The sequence below is a fragment of the Nicotiana tomentosiformis genome, chromosome 2, assembly GCF_000390325.3.
Source record: "Nicotiana tomentosiformis chromosome 2, ASM39032v3, whole genome shotgun sequence".
Classification (NCBI taxonomy): Eukaryota; Viridiplantae; Streptophyta; class Magnoliopsida; order Solanales; family Solanaceae; genus Nicotiana; species Nicotiana tomentosiformis.
The window spans coordinates 137,545,227-137,566,494 of NC_090813.1; the positions used below are offsets into that span (position 1 = coordinate 137,545,227).

The window sequence follows — 21,268 nt, forward strand, 5'->3', positions numbered from 1 at the left end:
ATAATGCATCTAAGGGCCACGACCACCTAAGGTGGAGTGCTGAATGAAATGGCCTGGGGGGATGGCCTCTGCCATAAGTACCCCGGCCTCCAGATGAGGCTCCACTGAATCCACCGGAGTGACGAGGCCTCTTGTTAGACCACTGACCACTCCCTTAAGCTAAAACCATCTCGATTCGCCTGGCAACATTGGCAGCCACCTGAAAAGAAATCTCACTCCCAATCTCCTTAGCCATCTACAATCTGATAGGCTGAGCAAGTCCATCAATAAACCTCCTCACCCTCTCTCTCTCGTTAGGAAGTAAAATAAGAGTATGACGGGCCAAATCCACAAAAAGGGTCTCATATTGAGTAACACTCATACTGCCCTGCTGGAGACGCTCGAACTGACGGCGATGCTCCTCTCTCAATGTGATAGGGAGAAACTTCTCTAGGAAGAGCTGATAAAATTGGTCCCAAGTAAGAGCAGGCTATCCAGCTGGTCTGGTTAAGAAATAATCTCTCCACCATTTCTTGGCGGAACCAGTCATCTGAAATGCAGCAAAATCAACCCCATTGGTCTCCACTATACCCATGTTCTGTAGCACCTCATGACAGCTGTCAAGATATTCCTGGGGATCCTCTGAAGGAGCACCACTTAAGTGAACCAAGAAGAGCTTGGTAAACATGTCCAATCTCCATAAAGCCTCAGAAGACATAACTGACCCATCACCGGTCTGTGCCGCAACAACCGGCTGAACTACTCCGAGTGGATGAGCGGCTGGAGTCTGATACTGGGGAGCCATTTGCTCCAGAGTGTAAGTAGCAGGAGTCTGGGCTCCTCCTCCAGCCTGAGAGACGGCTAGTGCCATGGGAAATGTGCCAGTCTCGGCCACACTCTCCATAAGGCCCACCAAACGGACCAAAGCGTCCTAAAGCACTGGGGTGGAAATGAACCCCTCTGGAACCTAAGTTGGTCCGACAGGCACAACCTAGGATAGAACCTCCTCATAAAACTCTACCTGAGGCTCAACCGCTGGTGCCGCTGCTCGGGCTCTAGGCTGAGCCCTGCCCCAGCCTCTAGCACGGCCTCGACCTCTGCCCCTTGTAGGAGCTGCCAGTGGAGGCTCTGGCTGTTGCTCGGCTGAAGATGTGGTACGTGTTCTCGCCATATGCGAGAGAATAAGAGTATAAGAGTTCAATTAGTATTGTGAGAACAAAATCGCACGACAGAGAAGAATAGAAGTGAAATATGTTCCTAAACTTCATAGCCTCTAGGAGATAAGTACAGACGTCTCCGTACCGATCCCCCAGACTCTACTAAGCTCGCTCATGAATTGTGAGACCTAGGAAACCTAGTCCTCTGATACCAACATGTCACGACCCGGAATTTTCACCGTCGAGACCGTGATGGTGCCTAACATTTCACTTGCTAGGCAAGCCAACGTTAAAGAATCATTAAACCAATCCTTTTTCCATTCAGTACATAACATCAAATTAGCTAAGATGAAATATAGTGAGTGGAGAATAATATAAAAACTGCATTAATTAATAACACCCAGATCTGGAGTCACAACTCACGAGCTACTATGATTTACTACAAACAGAGTCTAAAAAAGAAAAAATACACTATTTTGAAGTAAGGAAACAGTAAATGATAAGACAAGGAAGAGACTTCAGGGTCTGCGGACGCCAGCGGATCTACCTTGGTCTCCTCACAACAAATCTAAGCTGCTAAGCATCACGATCACCTAGGACAGGTACCAAAATCTGCACAAGAAGTGCATAGTGCAGTATCAGTATAACCGACCCTATGTACTGGTAAGTGTCGAGCCTAACCTCGACGAAGTAGTGAAGAGGCTATGACAAGACACCCATATAATAAAACTGAGCAGATAACACTATATGTACAAAAAAACAACAGTAACAACTAAACATGTACTATTGGGAGGGGGAACATGCTAAAAGGGCACAAGATATAAGAGATACAACGAAAATGATAACCAGAACAGTCAACATGCTTTTAACCAGTGAAAAATAACTAAACACAATGAAGAAAATTGCACGGCATCACCCTTCGTGTTTTTACTCTCAACCTCACAATACAAATCAATAGATACGACACGGCATCACCCTTCGTGCATTAACTCTCATAACGTGGCAGAGCATCACCATTCGTGCATTAACACTCATAATATGGAACGACATCACCCTTCGTGCATTAACACTCACAATATAGCACAACATCACCCTTCGTGCATTAACACTCTCCCTTACCATAATACAATGAACAAATAACAACACGGAGATAGAATAACAAGTACAAGCCTTACTTCAACATTTGGTTCCACAATACCAACCTCAGTTTCGAAATCAATACTCAATTATCACCAGAAAATCCGTAAACATGATAAGAACGATCAATTTAACATTATTAGTCTAAACATGGATAACATGAACAAAGGAAACTATAATTGCAAGAAACCAAGCCCCCACCCGCATGCTTTAACCCGACTATAATGCATAAGTACTCGTCACCTCACATATACGTTGTTCCCCAACATCTAAACATGTAGCAAATAGACAAACAAGTCTTATTCCCTCAAGTCAGGGTTAGACACAACACTTAATTCACTCCAAAGGCCACTCAATGCTCAATTACCGCTTTTCCTCTAGAATTCACCTCCGAACCACTCGTATTTATTCAAAAACGATTCAATAATATCAAATATTTCTAAAGAAATCAATTACATTGCATAAATTTAGATTTCCCAAACTTTTCCCCAAAAAGTCAAAAATCGACATCGGACCCGCTTGGTCAAAACCCGAGGTTCGGACGAAAATCTATTTACCCATTCAACCCCGAGCCCGAATATGTAATTAGTTTTGGAATCTCACCTCAGTTTGAGGTCTAAATCCCAACTTCCCAAAAATCCCTAATTCAACCCAAACCCCTAATTTCTACCATGGAAATCCTAGATTTTTGGTTGGAAATTCATGAAATGTAATGGGTAATTGAAAGAAAATGGTTTAGAATTACTTACTAACACTTTGGGGAAGAATTTAGCTTGGGATAATCGCCTATAGGCCGTTTGGCTTTCGAAAAGTTGAAAGAATGGCTTAAGTCCCATTTTGGGACTGTTTTATGAACTGGGCGACAGTGTTCAGCGCGTTCGCGAAGACACTGTTGCGTTCGCGATGATCTGCCTTGCTAGGCTTACGCGACCGCGAAACCCTCACCGCGTTCGCGAAGGCAATGCTCCCCTGGCCTTCGCGTTCGCGTGCTCGTACTCGCGTTTGCGTAGAAGGAAAGTCTGACCCCTCCCCCATGTCCCAAATGCTATGCGTTCGGGATGAGCCGATCGCGTTCGCGAAGGGTAAAGCCCCCATCACTCCGCGTTTGCGACTAGGCCTTCGCGTTCGCGAAGAGGGAAAAACTCACCCTGACCAGCTTACCCTTCGCGTTCGCGAGAGCATCTTCGCGAATGCGAAGAAGAACACACCAGAACAGCTGCTGTAGCAAAAATACCAGATTTTCTAAGTCCAAATATCCCGTAGCCTATCCGAAACTCACCCGAGCCCTCGGGGTTTCAAACCAAACATTCACACAAGTCCTAAAACATCATACGAACTTGCTCGCGTGATCAAATCGCCAATATAACACCTAAAACTACGAATTGAACACCAAATCGAATGAAATTTTTAATAAAGCTTTAAAATTTCTATTTTCACAACCGGATGTCCGAATCATGTCAAACCAACTCCGTTTCTCACCAAATTTCACAGATAAGTCATAAATATTATATTGGACTTGTACCGGGCTCCGGAACCAAAATACAGACCAGGTGTCACAAGGCCAAACATCAACCAATTCTTAAAACTATTAAATTTTCAAACTTTTAATTTTCATCAAAAAATCATAACTCGAGCTAGGTACCTCCGAATTCGATTCCGGGCATATGCCCAGGTTCCATATTTCGATACGGACCCATCGGGACTGTCAAAGCACGGATCCGAGCCCGTTTACCAAAAATATTGACCGAAGTCAACTCAACTGAAATTTTTAGGCAAAAATTCTTATTTTTATCAGTTTTTAACATATAAGCCTTTCGGGTCAATACCCGAATTGTACACGCAAATCGAAAAAGGCTAAGATGAGTTTTTGAGACCTCATAACGCAGAATTAGGTTCTAAAATATAACATGACCTATCGGGTCATCACATTATTGCTATTACGTTACCTAATATATAGTATTTCATGTTTTCATGTGTCACGACCCAAAATCCTCTCCGTTTGGGTATCGTGATGGCACCTAGTCTTAAGGACTAGGTAAACCTAACATTAATTGAAACAACAACATTATTTAAACAACATCTCACAATTTGAAATAGAAATCTCTCAAACTTTTAAAATCTCCAAAACACGGCAGTACAAGTCATAAGCTCTACAGAGTGTTTGCTAGAAAGCTTCTAAATACAACTGTCCAGAAATAAGAATAAACAATGCAAAATGAAAACTTGAAGGTGACTCCGAAGCCTGCGAACGCATCAACAGGTTTACCTTGAGTCTCCACAGCAACGACCCGCACAACTACTAACGAACAATACCTGAATCTGCACAAAAAGAAGTGCAGAAGTGTAGAATGAGTACACCACAGCGGTGCCCAGTAAGTATCAAGACTAACTTCAGTGGAGTAGTGACGAGGTACAGTCAAGACACTCACTAGTCAAATAACCTGTGTCATACTAAAATAATCGAGAACAAATAGCAGTGATATAAACAGTAAGGCAGCACGAACACCACAATTATTGCTCCGACAAATAAGAAAGCACACGAGTACAACCAATTAAACGAGTCTTTCACATAAGAACCCTTCAAATAAAATACCTTCCAAATATATATTTCCTTCAAATAAGTATCCTTCGAATATAAAACTCTTTCAAATAAATATCTTTAAAATATAATTCTTCAATTTTAAAAGTCATCGTGTGACATCTCATTTCATAATCATCAAATGCGGGTTTCAACCCACCTTTATATTTTCACGGTACCTCATGCCCACATTTCTATCACAACTGCACGGACTTCTCACGTGCCAATAATATCAATGTATATATAGATCCACATGATCAATTTATTTTCACTAAAGTAAGGTTAAAATCTTTAAATCATGTAGAAAAATCAACAAAAGAATGAATTTACTTTAGAAATCATTTGGGCACAGAAAATAACATTTCAATAAAAAAAATGAAACACCTGATAGTTGTTGATTTGGATGTGAAACTTATAAGAATTAAAGCGTACAACAATTTCTTTTATTCAAAACAAATTAACCTTAAAAATTAGAAAAAAACTAGGAACACAAATTCTCAGAGTCTCGTACAAGAGCCAAAGCCAACACATTACAACAAGGAATACAAACACACAATAAAATCAAATAATATATCACGGGAGAACACAAGGATCTACATATCACGGAAAAACAAAATAACCAAAAGCAAGTGCAACCATAGAAAATATCAACAAAAAGAGCACTCTCGAGGTACCGCCTCGTAGTCTCAAAAGTAAATATGCAACATCAACAATGCCCCCAGCCATCACAAATCAATCCCCGACATAGCCCATCTTGTCTCGCCACGTGTGCAATAGTAAAGTGAATGCCCGTCTTATCTCGCCACACGTGCACAATAATGTTCTCACCTTGTCTCGCCACATACGCAACCACCCTCCCCCCCCCCCCACATATATATATATATATATATATATATATATATATATATATATATATATATATATATATATATATCCTGCCTTGTCATGCCGCATGTGCAAATATCAATAGTAACAATAGCACGGAAGAAACCTCGTGCAAACACCCGAATAAAACTTACCAACAAAATAACGTGCCAATATCACATCTCATAAACTGCACCTCAAGCGCTCAAATATTTCAACGTATCACAGATTTGCACATCAAGTGCTCAATTATTAAAATTTATCACAGATTGCACATCAAGTGATCAAGTACTATAATTTACCACAAAATTCAATGATACATAAATTTCCATAATAAGGAGCTCATAGCTCAACCATAATATGCACAAAATCTTAACAAATATGTCCGGGAGTGAAAATGAAACTCAACAAAATAATGTTTTACATAAAAATCAAGGTGGCAATCACACCAAAATCATCATATAAAAACAAATCCAACAGAACGAGGATCTGGGCAAGACAATTAAATGATTTAATAAGTACCAATAATTTCCCATTTAATACCTAAGGGCGTCTAAGGATTTTCACCAATGTAATTTGCACATATAACCCAAGTACGTACTCGTCACCTCGCGTACTTGGTTTATAATTATACAAATTGCACATAAAACTCAATGCCTAAGGGATAATTCCCCCACTCGAGATTAGGCAAGATACTTACCTCAAACTGCGCTCAATCAGTCAAGTAGTATGCCATTTCCTCGATTTTCTGACTTCGACCGGCTTGAATCTAGTCATAATTAATTAGATTCAATCAATACAAATTGTAGGAATAAATTCCATATGAAAATATAAATTTTCTACAAAAATTCAAATTTTAACCCAAAAATCGCCCGTGGGGCCCACGTCTTAGAACTCGACAAAAGTTACAAAATATGAATGCCCATTCTGATACGAGTTCAACCGTACCAATTTTATTCAATTCCGATAACAGCTCAACCTCCAAATCTTAAATTGAATCAAGAGGGTTTTCACAATTTTTCCAACTTAATTCACCGATTAAATGTTAAAAACAACCATGGATTCGAGTAATTTAACCAATATTGAGTTAAGAACACTTACCCCATTGTTTCCTCTGAAAATCTCCCAAATCATCGCCTCATCCCGAGCTCCAATCCGTCAAAAATGAAAAAATGGGACGAAGTCCCATTTTCTGAACTTAAACTCACTGCCCAGGCTTTTCTTCTTCGCGTTCGCGTGACCAGTGTCGCGTTCGCGAAGGCCTGACCATGCACAGCATCACGTTCGTGTTCAAGCTCTTGTGTTCACGGTAGCCAACTGCCCTTCTACTTCGCGTTCGCAATCCATGCTTCGCGTTCGCAAAGGGTTAATGGCTCAGGGTCCCGGGTCCCCTTCCTTCTTCGCGTTCGCGACCACTGCGTCGCGTTCGCGTAAGCTTGACCAGACCTTGCCTCGCATTCGCGTCCACTCCTTCCCGTTCGTGAAGGTAAAATCCATCACCCCTAAAAATTCTTCTTCACGAATGCGGGACTTCCTTCGCGTTCGTGAAGAAGGAAACCAGACACTAGAATCAGCAGTTCCAAAACAGCTCCAAATGATCCGAAACCACCCCCGAAATACACCCGAGGCCCCCGGGACCTCAACCAATCATACCAACCAGTCCCATAACACATTAAGAACTTGCTCGAGGCCTCAAATCACATCGAACAACATCAAAACGACGAAACGCACTTCAAATCAACATCCATGAACTTTGAACTTTCAAATTCTATATCTCGTGCCGAAACACAGCAAATCAATTCGGAATGACTTTAAATTTTGCACACAAGTAATAAATGACATAACGGACCTATTCCAATTTCCAGAATCGGATTCTGTACCCGATATCAAAAAGTCAACCCCCCGGTCAAACTTCCCAAAAATTCATCTTTCGCCGTTTCAAGCCTAATTCCACTACAGACCTCCAAATAATTTTTCGGACACGCTCCTAAGTCCATAATCACCATACGGAGCTACTGACAATATCAAAAATTCATTCCGGAGTCGTTTGCTCAAAAGTCAACTCTCCGATCAACTCTTTCCATTTAAGCTTCTGACTAAGGATTGTTCTTTTAATTTAATTCAGAATCTTCAGTAAATCAAACTCGACCACACCCGCGGGTCATAATACATATTGCGAAGCTACGCGAGACCTTAAGTCACTGAACGAGGCGTAAATTCTTAAAACGACAAGTCGGGTCGTTCCATCATGTGACTTTCATTAACTTTTGTATTTATTTAATTTCATTATCCATTTATATCCTTAATATAATATAGATCATGTATGGTTTTTTAATATTGATATAAATATTTATATTATTTAAAATTAATACTCGAAATTATTAAATTATTTAAATTTATTAATAATAGTTTTAAGTAGTCTATAGTAAATTTTTTAATCTTTTGATTTAGTTATTTATAATTAATTAATTAATAAATAAGCTATATGTGGCTTTTTCTATACATATATATATATATATATATATATATATATATATATATATATATATATATATATATATATATAGAGAGAGAGAGAGAGAGAGAGAGAGAGAGAGAGAGAGAGAGAGAGAGAGAGAGAGACTGCTATTAGGACAAAACTACTCCCCACTTTAAATTGGTAGTTTATATTTTTTTTTTATTTTCGTTTTTTTATTTTAAAATAATTTTAAAACTCCAACTTGAAATAACTCCCCAATTTGAATTGGTAGTTTTTATTTTTTCTTATTTTCGTTTTTTATATTAAAATAATTTTAAAACTCCAACTTGAAACTACTCCCTAATTTAAATTTATTTGTTATATTTTTATTTCTTATGAAACATTAATTTTAAATTTTTTTCTTGAGCTTTGTCCTAAAAATTTATATTTTTCATCTTATGGTTACGCCACTTGGCCTAATATGGTGGCTTTACTTCTCCTTTTATTATATACTAGTATCTATGAACGTGCGTTGTATGTTAATAATGACACGTGATGATTTAAACATTTATTTATATAAAGGAATAATAAAATTTAATTAATGAAAGAAATTTTATGTTTAATAATACAACAATCAACTAAATGCCGAAAAATATTATTACATTAACATAATACATGAATTTAAAATAAAAGAACACCATCAAACCTTACACAAATGATCAATTTTGTCATGTTAGTTAGATAATTATGTATTATAGTTTAAAAGTATTTAATGTGATGGTATCTTAACGAACATTTCTTTGTGGATATTTTTTTGTATGTATGTTTCCTCCTAATGCTTTGGTTACTCTGCCTTAACCAAAATTCTTATTGTCGATCTTGATATCCCTCTTGAAAGTGTAACATATAGTTGTTTGTGAAAGAAAATATTTAGGATGTTTGTCCTTGTGCTTTATTTATTATATTTACAAAACATAAACATACTAAAAATTATTTTCACATAAATCTAAAAGGATATTCCATAGTTTCGGAAGGCAGAAGTTGAATTCAGGGATAAGAATATACTTAGAAGAACATTGACCAGTATCATAATTTTTGCATGTATGACGTTAGTCAAAACTTCTATATACCATCTGTGTGCTATTACATAAGCTATTCGGCGTATCTAAGTTTTTCAGTAGCATGATGAATATATTTTTCTTCAAAATTAACCTATATACAATGAAAGATTTTAACTTAGTCTATTGTATATACGGTGACACTAACATACTTAAGAAATAATAAACTTAACAACAAACATGTATGGTTGAAGGCCATTTGGTATTACAGTATTTAAGTATTCTTCTTGTTAGTAATTAATGGTATCATTTTCTGCCGAGTCAAAAGCTGAAAAATATTTTATTTTTACTATAAAATTTTGCAATCAACCGTTTTTTTAGTTGATATGTATATTCATTTCTGCTAGCTAAGATATCTTTTTAATTCTATCGTGCGATTTGCACAAATTGCGTTTTAATCTAATGATATAAATATTTCTCTTATTAAATGCACTACTGTTACCATTGGGAGTGATACCCAAGTGTTCAGGAAGAATCAGATCATCTTTTATTGGATGCTCTTCTTCGTTTCCGACACGAAGCAAGAAGACACTGAATACTGGATCTGTTCTTACTTTATATTTCTTGTCAATTGATTCTTTTTCATTTGAGGCGAGAAGTATAGCTTTGGCAAGATAGCTTTTACAGACTCAACTTTTGTCGATTTTGGAACTACTGGTAATACTTAACATAAATCACCTCTCAAATCATTAATTTTCCACCAAACGATTCATTAATATCCAATATATCTCTAGAACTTCGGGTAATTATTTCAATCGCTTGACACTTAGCCATAAGTGCATCATCCCATATTATTAATTTTGCTTTCCTTATAAATTTAGCGCAATTGCTTTGCTTTGATATATTTGTGATGGTTATTTAAGTTGTTTGAAGAGTTATATCAAATCTAAAGTGGGTTGGCTCATAATAAAATTATTGTTGGTACACCACATGCTATTATTGCTAATAGTGTCATGCCTCTTAATATGATATACATATGCAAGTAATGCATGACATAGAAATATTATTTTGATTCCGCTGCATGCATCTACAAAGAATAATCTCGTTATACTAGAGTCGACTCTTTATAATATAGTCTTGAAAGCTTGTTCTTGATTAGGATTTAGCTTTGATTCTGCTTCCTCGGACACTTGTATAGTAATAGGATTTCTAAAGGTAATCATGTAGGATTCCTACCGTGTAGTATTATGTCCTAAAACTAATAATATTATAAGGTTAATATCTAGAATTCCGGTTACGTCCTTTTATTATGAGTTATTATGCTTAATATTATAAGGTTATTTTTGTAAACCGACATTGTATTTATACTTTTATAATAACTAGTCTCTATATACGTGCTTTGCACGTATATCTCTCACTATTATTAAAAGATAAATTGAAGAGATATTTCTTTCTATAACTTCATATAACAAACGTTTTTCGCTTTATTATGTCACTTTACCCATCCGATTATTAAGTTATTATCTTATCACAAGGATCTTATGTGGTGAAGGGTCATTTGTTGCAAAGTATTTAAGTATCTTCCTAGTAATACTATAATAGTTGCTGGTATTATCTTGACAATCAATATCTCATTTAACTAATCGACATATTATGTTAGCTAAGATTACATCTTTCATCATGTATTTTGGACAACTCGCCTTATTATTTGATGATATAAAATATTTTATTTATTAAGAAATCTTCATCACTATCGTCATTGGGCTTGACAACCAATTGTTCTTAATGAGGACTAAATTCTCTTATTGTATGCTTTTCTCCGTTTTCGAAATGAAGAAAACAATCGGTGAATGTTGGATTTATTTTTGTTTTCATATTTTCAATTAGTTGAATGATTTTTATTTGATATCATAAGTATAATTCTATCAGTTGTGTATTTATTGTCTATATTCTCGTTAAATTTGAAATTATTGGTAGTACTTGATAGTTCACCTCTAAAACCATTACTTTCTCTTTCATATAATATTTTTAGTCTAAATATTAAATATATTACTGGTAGCGATTTGATCAATTGGGATCCAATTATAAAATATTTTCCAGTCTTACTGCGACCCAAAAAAAAGGGGGAGAAAAAAAATACATCTTAAAACTTGGCACCTCGACCTAGCAAATAGCACTAAGAATTGCTATTTTCGATAAAGGTTAATTACTTAGTTCTTATGGGAATAAAATTACGAAGAGATCTATTTTGTTTCAAAGTCCCAAAAATAGTTTTAAAGTTGGTTAAATGATAATGTCACGATCCGGAATTCTCACCGTTGGGACCGTGATGGCGCCTAACATTTCACTTGTTAGGCAAGCCAACGTTAGCGAATCATTAAACCAATTCTTTTTCCATTCAGTAAATAACAACAAATTAGCTAAGATGAAATATAGTGAGTGTGGAATAATATAAAAACTACATTAATTACTACCACTCGGATCTGGAGTCACAACTCACGAGCTACTATGATTTACTACAACCAGAGTCTAAAAAAGAAAAATACACAGTTTTGAAGTAAGGAAACAGTAAATGATAAAACTAGGAAGAGACTCCAAGGTCTGCGGATGCCAGCAGATCTACCTTGGGTCTCCTGACAGCAAATCCAAGCTGCTAAGCCTCACGATCAGCTAGGACCGGTACCAAAATCTGCACAAGAAGTGCATAGTACAGTATCAGTATAACCGACCCCATGTACTAGTAACTGTCGAGCCTAACCTCGACGAAGTAGTGACGAGGCTATGACAAGATACCCACATAATAAACCTTAGCAGATAACAATATATGTACAAGAAAACAACAGTAACAACTAAGCATGTACTATTAGGAGGGGGAACATGCTAAAGGGGCACAGGATATACGAGATACAACGGAAATGATAACGAGAACAGTCAACATGCTTTTAACCAGTGAAAAACAACTAAACACAATGAAGAAAATTGCACGGCATCACCCTTCGTGCTTTTACTCTCAGCCTCACAATACAAATCAATAGATACGGCACGACATCACCCTTTGTGCATTAACTCTCATAACGTGGCCCGGCATCACCCTTCGTGCATTAACACTCATAATATGGCACGACATCACCCTTCGTGCATTAACACTCACAATATGGCACGACATTACCCTTTGTGTATTAACACTCTCCCTTACCATAATGCAATGAACAAATAACAACAGGGAGATAGAATAACAAGTACAAGCCTTAGTTCAACATTTGATTCCACAATACCAACCTCAACTTCGAAATCAATACTTAATTATCACCAGAAAATCTGTAAATATAATAAGAACGATCAATTTAACAACACTAGTCTAAACATGGATAACATGAACAAAGGAAGCTATAATTGCAAGAAATCAAGCCCCCACCCAAATGCTTTAACCCTACTATAACGCATAAGTACTCGTCACCTCACATATATGTTGTTCCCCAACATCTAAACATGTAGCAAATAGACAAACAAGTCCTATTCCCTCAAGTTAGGGTTAGACACAACACTTACCTCGCTCCAAAGGCCACTCAATGCTCAATTATCACTTTTCCTCTAGAATTCACCTCCGAACCACTCATATCTATCCACAAACGACTCAATAATATCAAATATGGCTAAAGAAATCAATTAAAATGCATAAATTTAGATTCCCCAAACGTTTTCCCAAAAAGTCAAAAATGGACCCCGGGCCCGCTTGGTTAAAACCCGAGGTTCGGACTAAAATTCATTCACCCATTCACCCCCAAGCTCGATTATATAATTTATTTCGAAATTCGAGCTCAATTCGAGGTCTAAATTCCAATTATGCAAAAATCTCTAATTCTACCCAAACCCCCAATTTCCACAATGAAAATCCTAGATTTTAGGTTGAAAACTCATGAAATGTAATGGGTAAGTGAAATAAAGTGGTTTAGAATCACTTACCAATACTTTGAGAAAGAATTTAGCTTGGGAGAATCGCCTCTAGGCCGTTTGGCTTTTGAAAAGTTGAAAGAATGGCTTAAGTCCCATAATGGGACTGTTTAATAGCTGGGCAACAATGTTCATCGTGTTCGCGAGGACACTGTCGCGTTCGTGAAGAGCAGAGCTTGCCAAGATCACGTGATCGCGAAACTCCTATCGCGTTCGCGAAGGTTACGCCCCCTGGCCTTCACGTTCGTGAGTCCTTGCTCGCGTTCATGATGAAGAGTAACTGACCCCCTCCCCCAGGTCCCTATCACTATGCGTTCTCATTGAGCTGGTCGCGTTCGCGAAGGGTAAAGTCCCCATCGCTCTGCGTTCGTGACCCAGCCTTCGCGTTCGCGAAGAAACAAAATTCAGCCAGCCCAGTTTCTAATACGCGTTCGCGAGAGTGCCTTCGCGAACGCGAAGAAGGAAACCAGAAGGTACTGAAACTGCAGAAACCAGATTTTTCCTAAGTCCAAAACATCCCGTAGCCTATCCGAAATTCACCCGAGATCTCGAGGCTCCAAACCAAACATGCACACAAGTCTAAAAATATCATGTGAACTTGATCGCGCGATCAAATTGCCAAAATAACACCTAGAACTATGAATTTAGTACCAAATCACTCGAACTGAAGTAGTACCAAATCATTCGAACTGAAGTAGTACCAAATCACTCGAACGAATTTAACACCTAGAACTACGAATTTAGTACCAAATCACTCGAACTTGGACTCCCAAGTAACTACCTTGATGGGCTGACCTCTCCACTGCACTCGAACTGAAGGATAACTCTTTGATATCAACTAGCGAACCTGTCGGGCTAGAATAGGCACCGGCTCCTCCTCGCAAGTCAAACCATTGTCTAACTGGACAGAGTTGAAATCTAACACATAGGACGGATCGCCGTGATACTTTCGGAGCATGGACACATGGAATACCGGATGAACATCTGCTAAACTAAGTGGCAATGCGAGTCTGTAAGCCACCTCGCCCACTCTCTCCAGAATCTCAAAGGGCCCGATATACCTAGGGCTCAACTTGCCCTTCTTTCCGAAACTCATTACACCCTTCATGGGTGATACCCGAAGCAACACTCTCTCTCTATGACTATGAATGCAAGATCACGAACTCTTCGGTCAACATAACTCTTCTGCCTAGACTGAGCTATGCGAAGTCGATCCTGAATAATCTTGACCTTATCCAAGGCATCCTGTACTAGATCTGTACCCAACAACCGAGCCTCCCCTGGCTCGAACCACCCAACTGGAGACCGGCACTGCCTACCGTATAATGCCTCATAGGGAGCCATCTGAATGCTCGACTGGTAGTTGTTCCAAAAGTGCGAGGTGAACTGCGTACCTCGATAAGAAATGATGGACACGGGCACACCGTTGAGACGGACGATCTCGAGGATGTAAATCTCTGCCAACCGCTCTGAATAATAGGTAACTGCCACAGGAATGAAATGCGCTGACTTAGTCAGCCTGTCCACAATTACCCAAACTACGTCGAACTTCCTCTGAGTCTATGGGAGTCCAACAACGAAATCCATAGTGATACGCTCCCACTTCTACTCAGGAATCTCTATCTTCTGAAACAAACCACCAGGTCTCTGATGCTCATACTTTACTTGCTGACAATTTAGACACCGAGCTACATAAGCAACTATATCCTTCTTTATCCTTCTCTACCAGTAATGCTGCCGCAAGTCCTGATACATCTTGGCGGCGCCCGGATGAATAGAATACCAGGAACTGTGGGCCTTCTCTAGAATCAACTCACGAAGTCCATCCACATTAGGCACACAAACACGACCTTGCATCCTCAAAACTCCATCATCTTCGACCATAACCTGCTTGGCATCACCGTGCCGCACTGTGTCCCTAAGGATAAGCAAATAAAGGTTGTCATACTGCCGATCTCTGATGCGCTCAAACAACAAAGACCGAGCGACGGTACAAGCTAGAACACGACTGAGCTCAGAAACATCCAACCCTACGAACTGATTTGCCAAAGCCTGAACATCTAGTGCAAGCGGTCTCTCACTGACTGGAATATACGCGAGGCTGCCCATACTCACTGACTTCCTACTTAAGGCATCGGCCACTACTTTGGCCTTCCCAAGATGATACAAGATGGTGATATCATAATCTTTCAATAGCTCTAACCACCTCCTCTGCCTCAAATTGAGATTCTTTTGTTTGAACAAGTACTGTAAACTCCGATGGTCCATGAAAACCTCACATGACACGCCATAGAGATAGTGCCTCCAAATCTTCAGCGCATGAACAATGGTTGCCAACTCTAAGTCATGGACATGGTAATTCTTCTCGTAAACCTTCAACTGTCGCGAAACATATGCAATAACCTTGCCACCCTGCATCAATACCGCACCCAGACCAATACGAGATGCGTCACAATATACTATATAAGATCCTGAACCTGAGGGTAACACCAATACTGGTGCCGTAGTCAAAGTAGTCTTGAGATTCTGAAAGCTCGCCTCACACTCGTCCGACCATCTCAACGGGGCACCCTTCTGGGTCAACCTGGTCAACGGGGCTGCTATAGATGAAAACCCCTCCACAAATCGACGGTAATAGCCTGCCAAACCCAAGAAACTCCTGATCTCCGTAGATGAAGTGGGTCTAGGCCAGTTCTGAACTGCCTCAATCTTCTTAGGATCTACCTGAATGCCCTCTGCTGATACAACGTGCCCCAAGAAAGCAACTGAATCCAACCAAAACTCGCACTTTGAAAATTTAGCATACAATTGGCTGGCTCTCAGAGTCTGAAGTACAATCCTGAGATGCTGCTCATTTTCCTCTCGACTGCGAGAGTCGATCAAGATATCATCAATAAACACGATCACAAATGAGTCCAAGTAAGTCTTGAACATTCGGTTCATCAAATCCATGCATGCTGCTGGGGCATTTGTCAACCCAAAGGACATCACCAGAAACTCATAATGCCTGTAAGGAGTCCGAAAAGCTGTCTTAGGGACATCAAATGCCCTAATCCTCAACTGATAGTAGCCAAATCTCAAATCAATCTTCGAAAACACCTTGGCACCCTGAAGCTGATCAAATAAATCATCAATCTTCGGCAATGGATACTTGTTCTTGATGGTGACTTTGTTCAACTGCCGATAATCTATACACATCCTCATCGATCCATCCTTCTTCTTCACAAACAACACAGGTGCACCCCATGGAGAGACACTAGGTCTAATGAAACCCTTATCAAGCAAATCTTGCAACTGTTCCTTTAATTCTTTCAACTCTGGCGGGGCCATACGGTATGGCGGAATAGAGATGGGTTGAGTGCCCGGAGCCAAATCAATACAGAAATCAATATCCCTGTCGGGTGGCATCCTCGACAGGTCTGCAGGAAACACCTCTGGAAACTCACGAAAAACGGGTACTGAATCCATGGAAGGAACCTTCGCACTAGAATCGCGGACATAAGCCAAATAAGCTAGATACCCCTTCTCGACCATACGTCGAGCCTTCATATAAGAGATAACCCTGCTGGTAGAATGTCCAGGAGTCTCTCTCCACTCTAATCGAGGCAACCCCGGCAAGGCTAAGGTCACCGTCTTGGCTTGATAATCCAATATAGCGTGATAAGGTGACAACCAATCCATACCCAAAATGACATCGAAATCAACCATATCGAGAAGTAGAAGGTCTATACTAGTATCAAGACTCCCAATGGTGACTACACATGAATGATAAATGCAGTCTACAATAATAGCATCCCCCATAGGTGTGGACACGTACACGGGAGCACTCAACGAATCACGAGGCATAACCAAATATGAAGCAAAATAGGATGACACGTAGGAATAAGTAGAACCCGGATCAAATAGAACTGAAGTATCTCTACTGCAAACTGAAACAGTACTTGTGATGACAGCATGAGATGACTCAGCCTCGGGCCTGGATGGACAAGCATAACATCAGGGCTAGGCCCCATCACCCTGAACTACGTCCCTGGGATGGCCTCTAGCTGGCTGGCCTCCACCTCTAACAGCTTGACCTCCACCTCTAACAGTCTAGCCTCTACCTTTGGCTGTCTGAACCCTGCCTCTGGCTGGCTGAGTAGGTGGTGCAACAACTGGTGCCGGAACCATGGCACGAGAACCCTGATGCTGTGAGCTGCCAGATGCCCGAGGGCAAAATCTAGCAATGTGCCTCGGATCACCACAAGTATAATAGGACCTCGGCTGCTGTGACTGCTGACCCTGAAACTGACCCTGTCAACCTGAGTAACTACCCTGAAAACTCTTAAGTGGAGGTGCACTAATAGGGGTTGGTGGTTCACATTAGGCTAGCTGGTCGGAATAATGCATCTGAGGGCCACGACCACCTGAGGCATCTTGGGATGCCTAGAGTGCTGAATGAAACGTCCTGGGAGGATGGCCTCTGCCATAAGTACCCGGGCCTTTAGATGAGGCTCCACTGAATCCACCGGAGTGACGAGGCCTCTTGTCAGACCCCTGACCACTCCCCCGAGATAAAACCATCTCGCCTCGCCTGGCAACATTGGCAGCCGCCTGAAAAGAAATCTCACTCCCAGTCTCCTTAGCCATCTGCAATCTGATAGGCTGAGCAAGTCCATCAATAAACCTCCTCACCCTCTCTCTCTCGGTAGGAAGCAGAGGAAGAGCATGACAGGACAAATCCACAAAACGGATCTCATACTGAGTAACAGTCATACTGCCTTACTGGAGATGCTCGAACTGACAACGATGCTCCTCTCTCAATGTGATAGGGAGAAACTTCTCTAGAAAGAGCTAAGAGAATTGGTCCCAAGTAAGAGCAGGTGACCCCGCTGGTCTGGTCAATAAATAATCTCTCCACCATTTCTTGGCGGAACCAGTCATTTGAAATGCAGCAAAATCGACCCCATTGGTCTCCACTATACCCATGTTCCGTAGTACCTTATGACAACTGTCAAGATACTCCTGGGGATCCTCTGAAGGAGCACCACTGAAGTGAACCAGGAAGAGCTTGGTAAACCTGTCCAATCTCTATAAAGCCTCAGAAGACATAACTAACCCATCACCGGTCTGTGCCGCAACAACCAGCTGAACTACTCTGACTGGATGAGCGGCTGGAGTCTGATACTGGGGAGCCATCTGCTCCGGAGTGTGAGTAGCAGGAGTCTGGGCTCCTCCTCCAGCCTGAGAGACGACTGGTGCCATGGGAAATGCATCAGTCTGGGCCACACTCTCCATAAGGCCACCAAACGGACCAAAGCGTCCTAAAGCACTGGGGTGGCAATGAACCCCTCCGGAACCTGAGCTGGTCCAACAGGCACAGCCTGGGATGGATCCTCCTCATTAAACTCTACGTGAGGCTCCACCGCTGGTGCCTCTGCTCGGGCTCTGGGCTGAGCCCTGCCCCTGCCCCTGCCTCGGCCTCTGGCACGGCCTCGGCCTCGACCACTGCCCCTCATAGGAGCTGCCACCGGAGGCTCTGGCTGCTGCTCGACTGAAGATGCGGTATGTGTTCTCGCCATCTGTGAGAGAATAAGAGTAGAAGAGTTCAATTAGCATTGTGAGAACAAAATCGCACGACAGAGAAGAATAGAAGTGAAATTTGTTCCTAAACTTCATAGCCTCTAGGAGATAAGTACAGACGTCTCCGTACCGATCTCCCAGACTCTACTAAGCTCGCTCGTGAATTGTGAGACCTAGGCAACCTAGTGCTCTGACACCAACATGTCACGGCTCGAAATTTCCACTATCGGGATCGTGATGGCGCCTAATATTTTCACTTACTAGGCAAGTCAATGTTAGAGAATCATTAAACCAATCCTTTTCCATTCAGTAAATAACATCAAATTAGCTAAGATGAAATATAGTGAGTGTGGAATTAATTAACTCACTGCATTAATTACTACCACCCGGATCTGGAGTCACAACTCACGAGCTACTATGATTTACTACAACCAGAGTCTAAAAAGAAAAAATACAATGTTTTGAAGTAAGGAAACAGTAAATGATAAAACTAGGAAGAAACTCCAGGGTCTGCGGACGCCAGCAGATCTACCTTGGGTCTCATGGCAGCAAATCCAAGCTGCTAAGCATCACGATCAGCTAGGACCGGTACTAAAATCTGCACAAGAAGTGTAGAGTGCAGTATCAGTACAACCGATCCCATGTACTGGTAACTGTCGAGCCTAACCTCGACGAAGTAGTGAAAAGGTTATGACAAGACACCTACATAATAAACTTGAGCAGATAACAGTATATGTACAAGAAAATAATAGTAATAGCTAAACATGTACTATTGGGAGGGGGAACATGCTAAAGGGGCACAGGATATAGGAGATACATCGGAAATAATAACCTGAACAATCAACATGCTTTTAACTAGTGAAAAACAACTAAACACAATGAAGAAAATTACACGGCATCACCCTTCGTGCTTTTACTCTCAGTCTCACAATATAAGAACGATCAATTTAACAATACTAGCCTAGACATGGATAACATGAACAAAGGAAACTATAATTGCAAGAAACTAAGCCCCCACCCGCATGCTTTAACCCGACTATAACGCATAAGTACTCGTCACCTCATATATACATTATTCCCCAACATCTAAATATGTAGCAAATAGGCAAACAAGTCATATTCTCTCAAGTCAGGGTTAAACACAACACTTACCTCGCTCTAAAGGCCACTCAATGCTCAATTACCGCTTTTCCTCTAGAATTTACCTCTGAACCACTCGTATCTATCCACAAACGACTCAATAATATCAAATATGGCTAAAGAAATCAATTAAAATGCATAAATTTAGATTTCCCAAACTTTCTCCCAAAAAGTCAAAAATCGACCCCGGGACCGCTTGGTCAAAACCTGAGGTTCGGACCAAAGTCCATTCACCCATTCACCCTCGAGCCCGATTATATAATTTATTTCGAAATCCGACCTCAATTCGAGGTCTAAATTCCAATTATGCAAAAATCCCTAATTCTACCCAAATCCCCAATTTCCACCATGAAGAGTGACTGACCCCTTCCCCAGGTCCCTATCACTATGCATTCGTGTTGAGCTGGTCGCGTTCGCGAAGGGTAAAGTCCCCATCGCTCCGCGTTTGCGACCCAACTTTCACATTCGCAAAAAAGCAAAATTCAGCCAGCCCAGTTTCTACTACGCCTTCGCGAGAGTGCTTTCGCGAACGCAAAGAAGGAAACCAGAAGGCACAGAAACTGCAGAAACCAGATTTTTTTCTAAGTCCAAAACATCCCGTAGCCTATCCGAAACTCACCCAAGCCCTCGAGGCTCCAAACCAAACATGCACACAAGTCTAAAAATATCATACAAACTTGTTCGAGCGATCAAATCATCAAAATAACACCTAGAACTACGAATTTAGTACCAAATTAAATAAAATTCTCAAGAACACTTTAAAATTCCTATTTTCATAACTGGACGTCTGAATCACGTCAAAACCAACTCCGTTTCTCACCAAATTTCATAGATAAGTCATAAATATTATATTGGACCTATACCGAGTTCCGAAACTAAAATACGGACCCGGTATCAACAAGGCCAAATATCAACCAATTCTTAAAACCATTAAATTTTCAGACTTTTAATTTTCATCAAAAATTCATAACTCGAGCTAGGGACCTCCGAATTCGATTACGGACATACGCCCTGGTCCCATATTTCGATACGGACCCACCGGGACCGTCAAAATATGGATTCGGGCCTGTTTACTAAAAATATTGACCGAAGTCAACTCAACTGAAGTTTTTAGGCAAAAACTCTTATTTTTATCAGTTTTTAACATATTAGCCATCCGGGCCAATACCCGGACTGTGCACGCAAATCAAAGAAGGCTAAGATGAGTTTTTGAGATCCCATAATGCTGAATTAGGTTCTAAAATATAAGATGACCTATCGAGTCATCACAGTTAATGTTCAGAACGGTAGTTTTATAGAAGTCAAAATTCTAGTGCAATCATGCTATTAAAATTTAAAAGCAATTACAATTTTATCCAATATAAACTTTTTTGTACGTTAGTTT

General features: G+C 40.3%; 1 protein-coding gene across 1 annotated transcript; it reads right to left on the bottom strand.

The window, feature by feature from the left end:
• Positions 1 to 970: 970 nt before the first annotated feature.
• On the bottom strand, positions 971 to 17,937 carry LOC138905688 (uncharacterized). The gene is made up of 5 exons (XM_070194208.1): positions 17,658 to 17,937; positions 16,703 to 16,937; positions 16,018 to 16,189; positions 15,000 to 15,333; positions 971 to 1,122 (listed from the first exon to the last, which is right to left on the bottom strand). Exons 1-5 carry the CDS (start codon positions 17,935 to 17,937, stop codon positions 971 to 973), a joined length of 1,173 nt encoding a protein of 390 aa, XP_070050309.1.
• Between the last annotated feature and the right edge of the window lie 3,331 nt (positions 17,938 to 21,268).

Coding starts and splice junctions, on each gene's coding strand:
- LOC138905688 (XM_070194208.1), bottom strand. CDS start 17,937: ATGACTGTTACTCAGTATGAGATCCGTTTTGTGGATTTGTCCTGTCAT. Junction 16,938..17,657: donor AGCCTCATCTAAAGGCCCGG/GTACTTATGGCA, acceptor ATTCATGTGTAG/TCACCATTGGGAGTCTTGAT. Junction 15,334..16,017: donor ATGAGCAGCATCTCAGGATT/GTACTTCAGACT, acceptor CATCTTGGGAAG/GCCAAAGTAGTGGCCGATGC.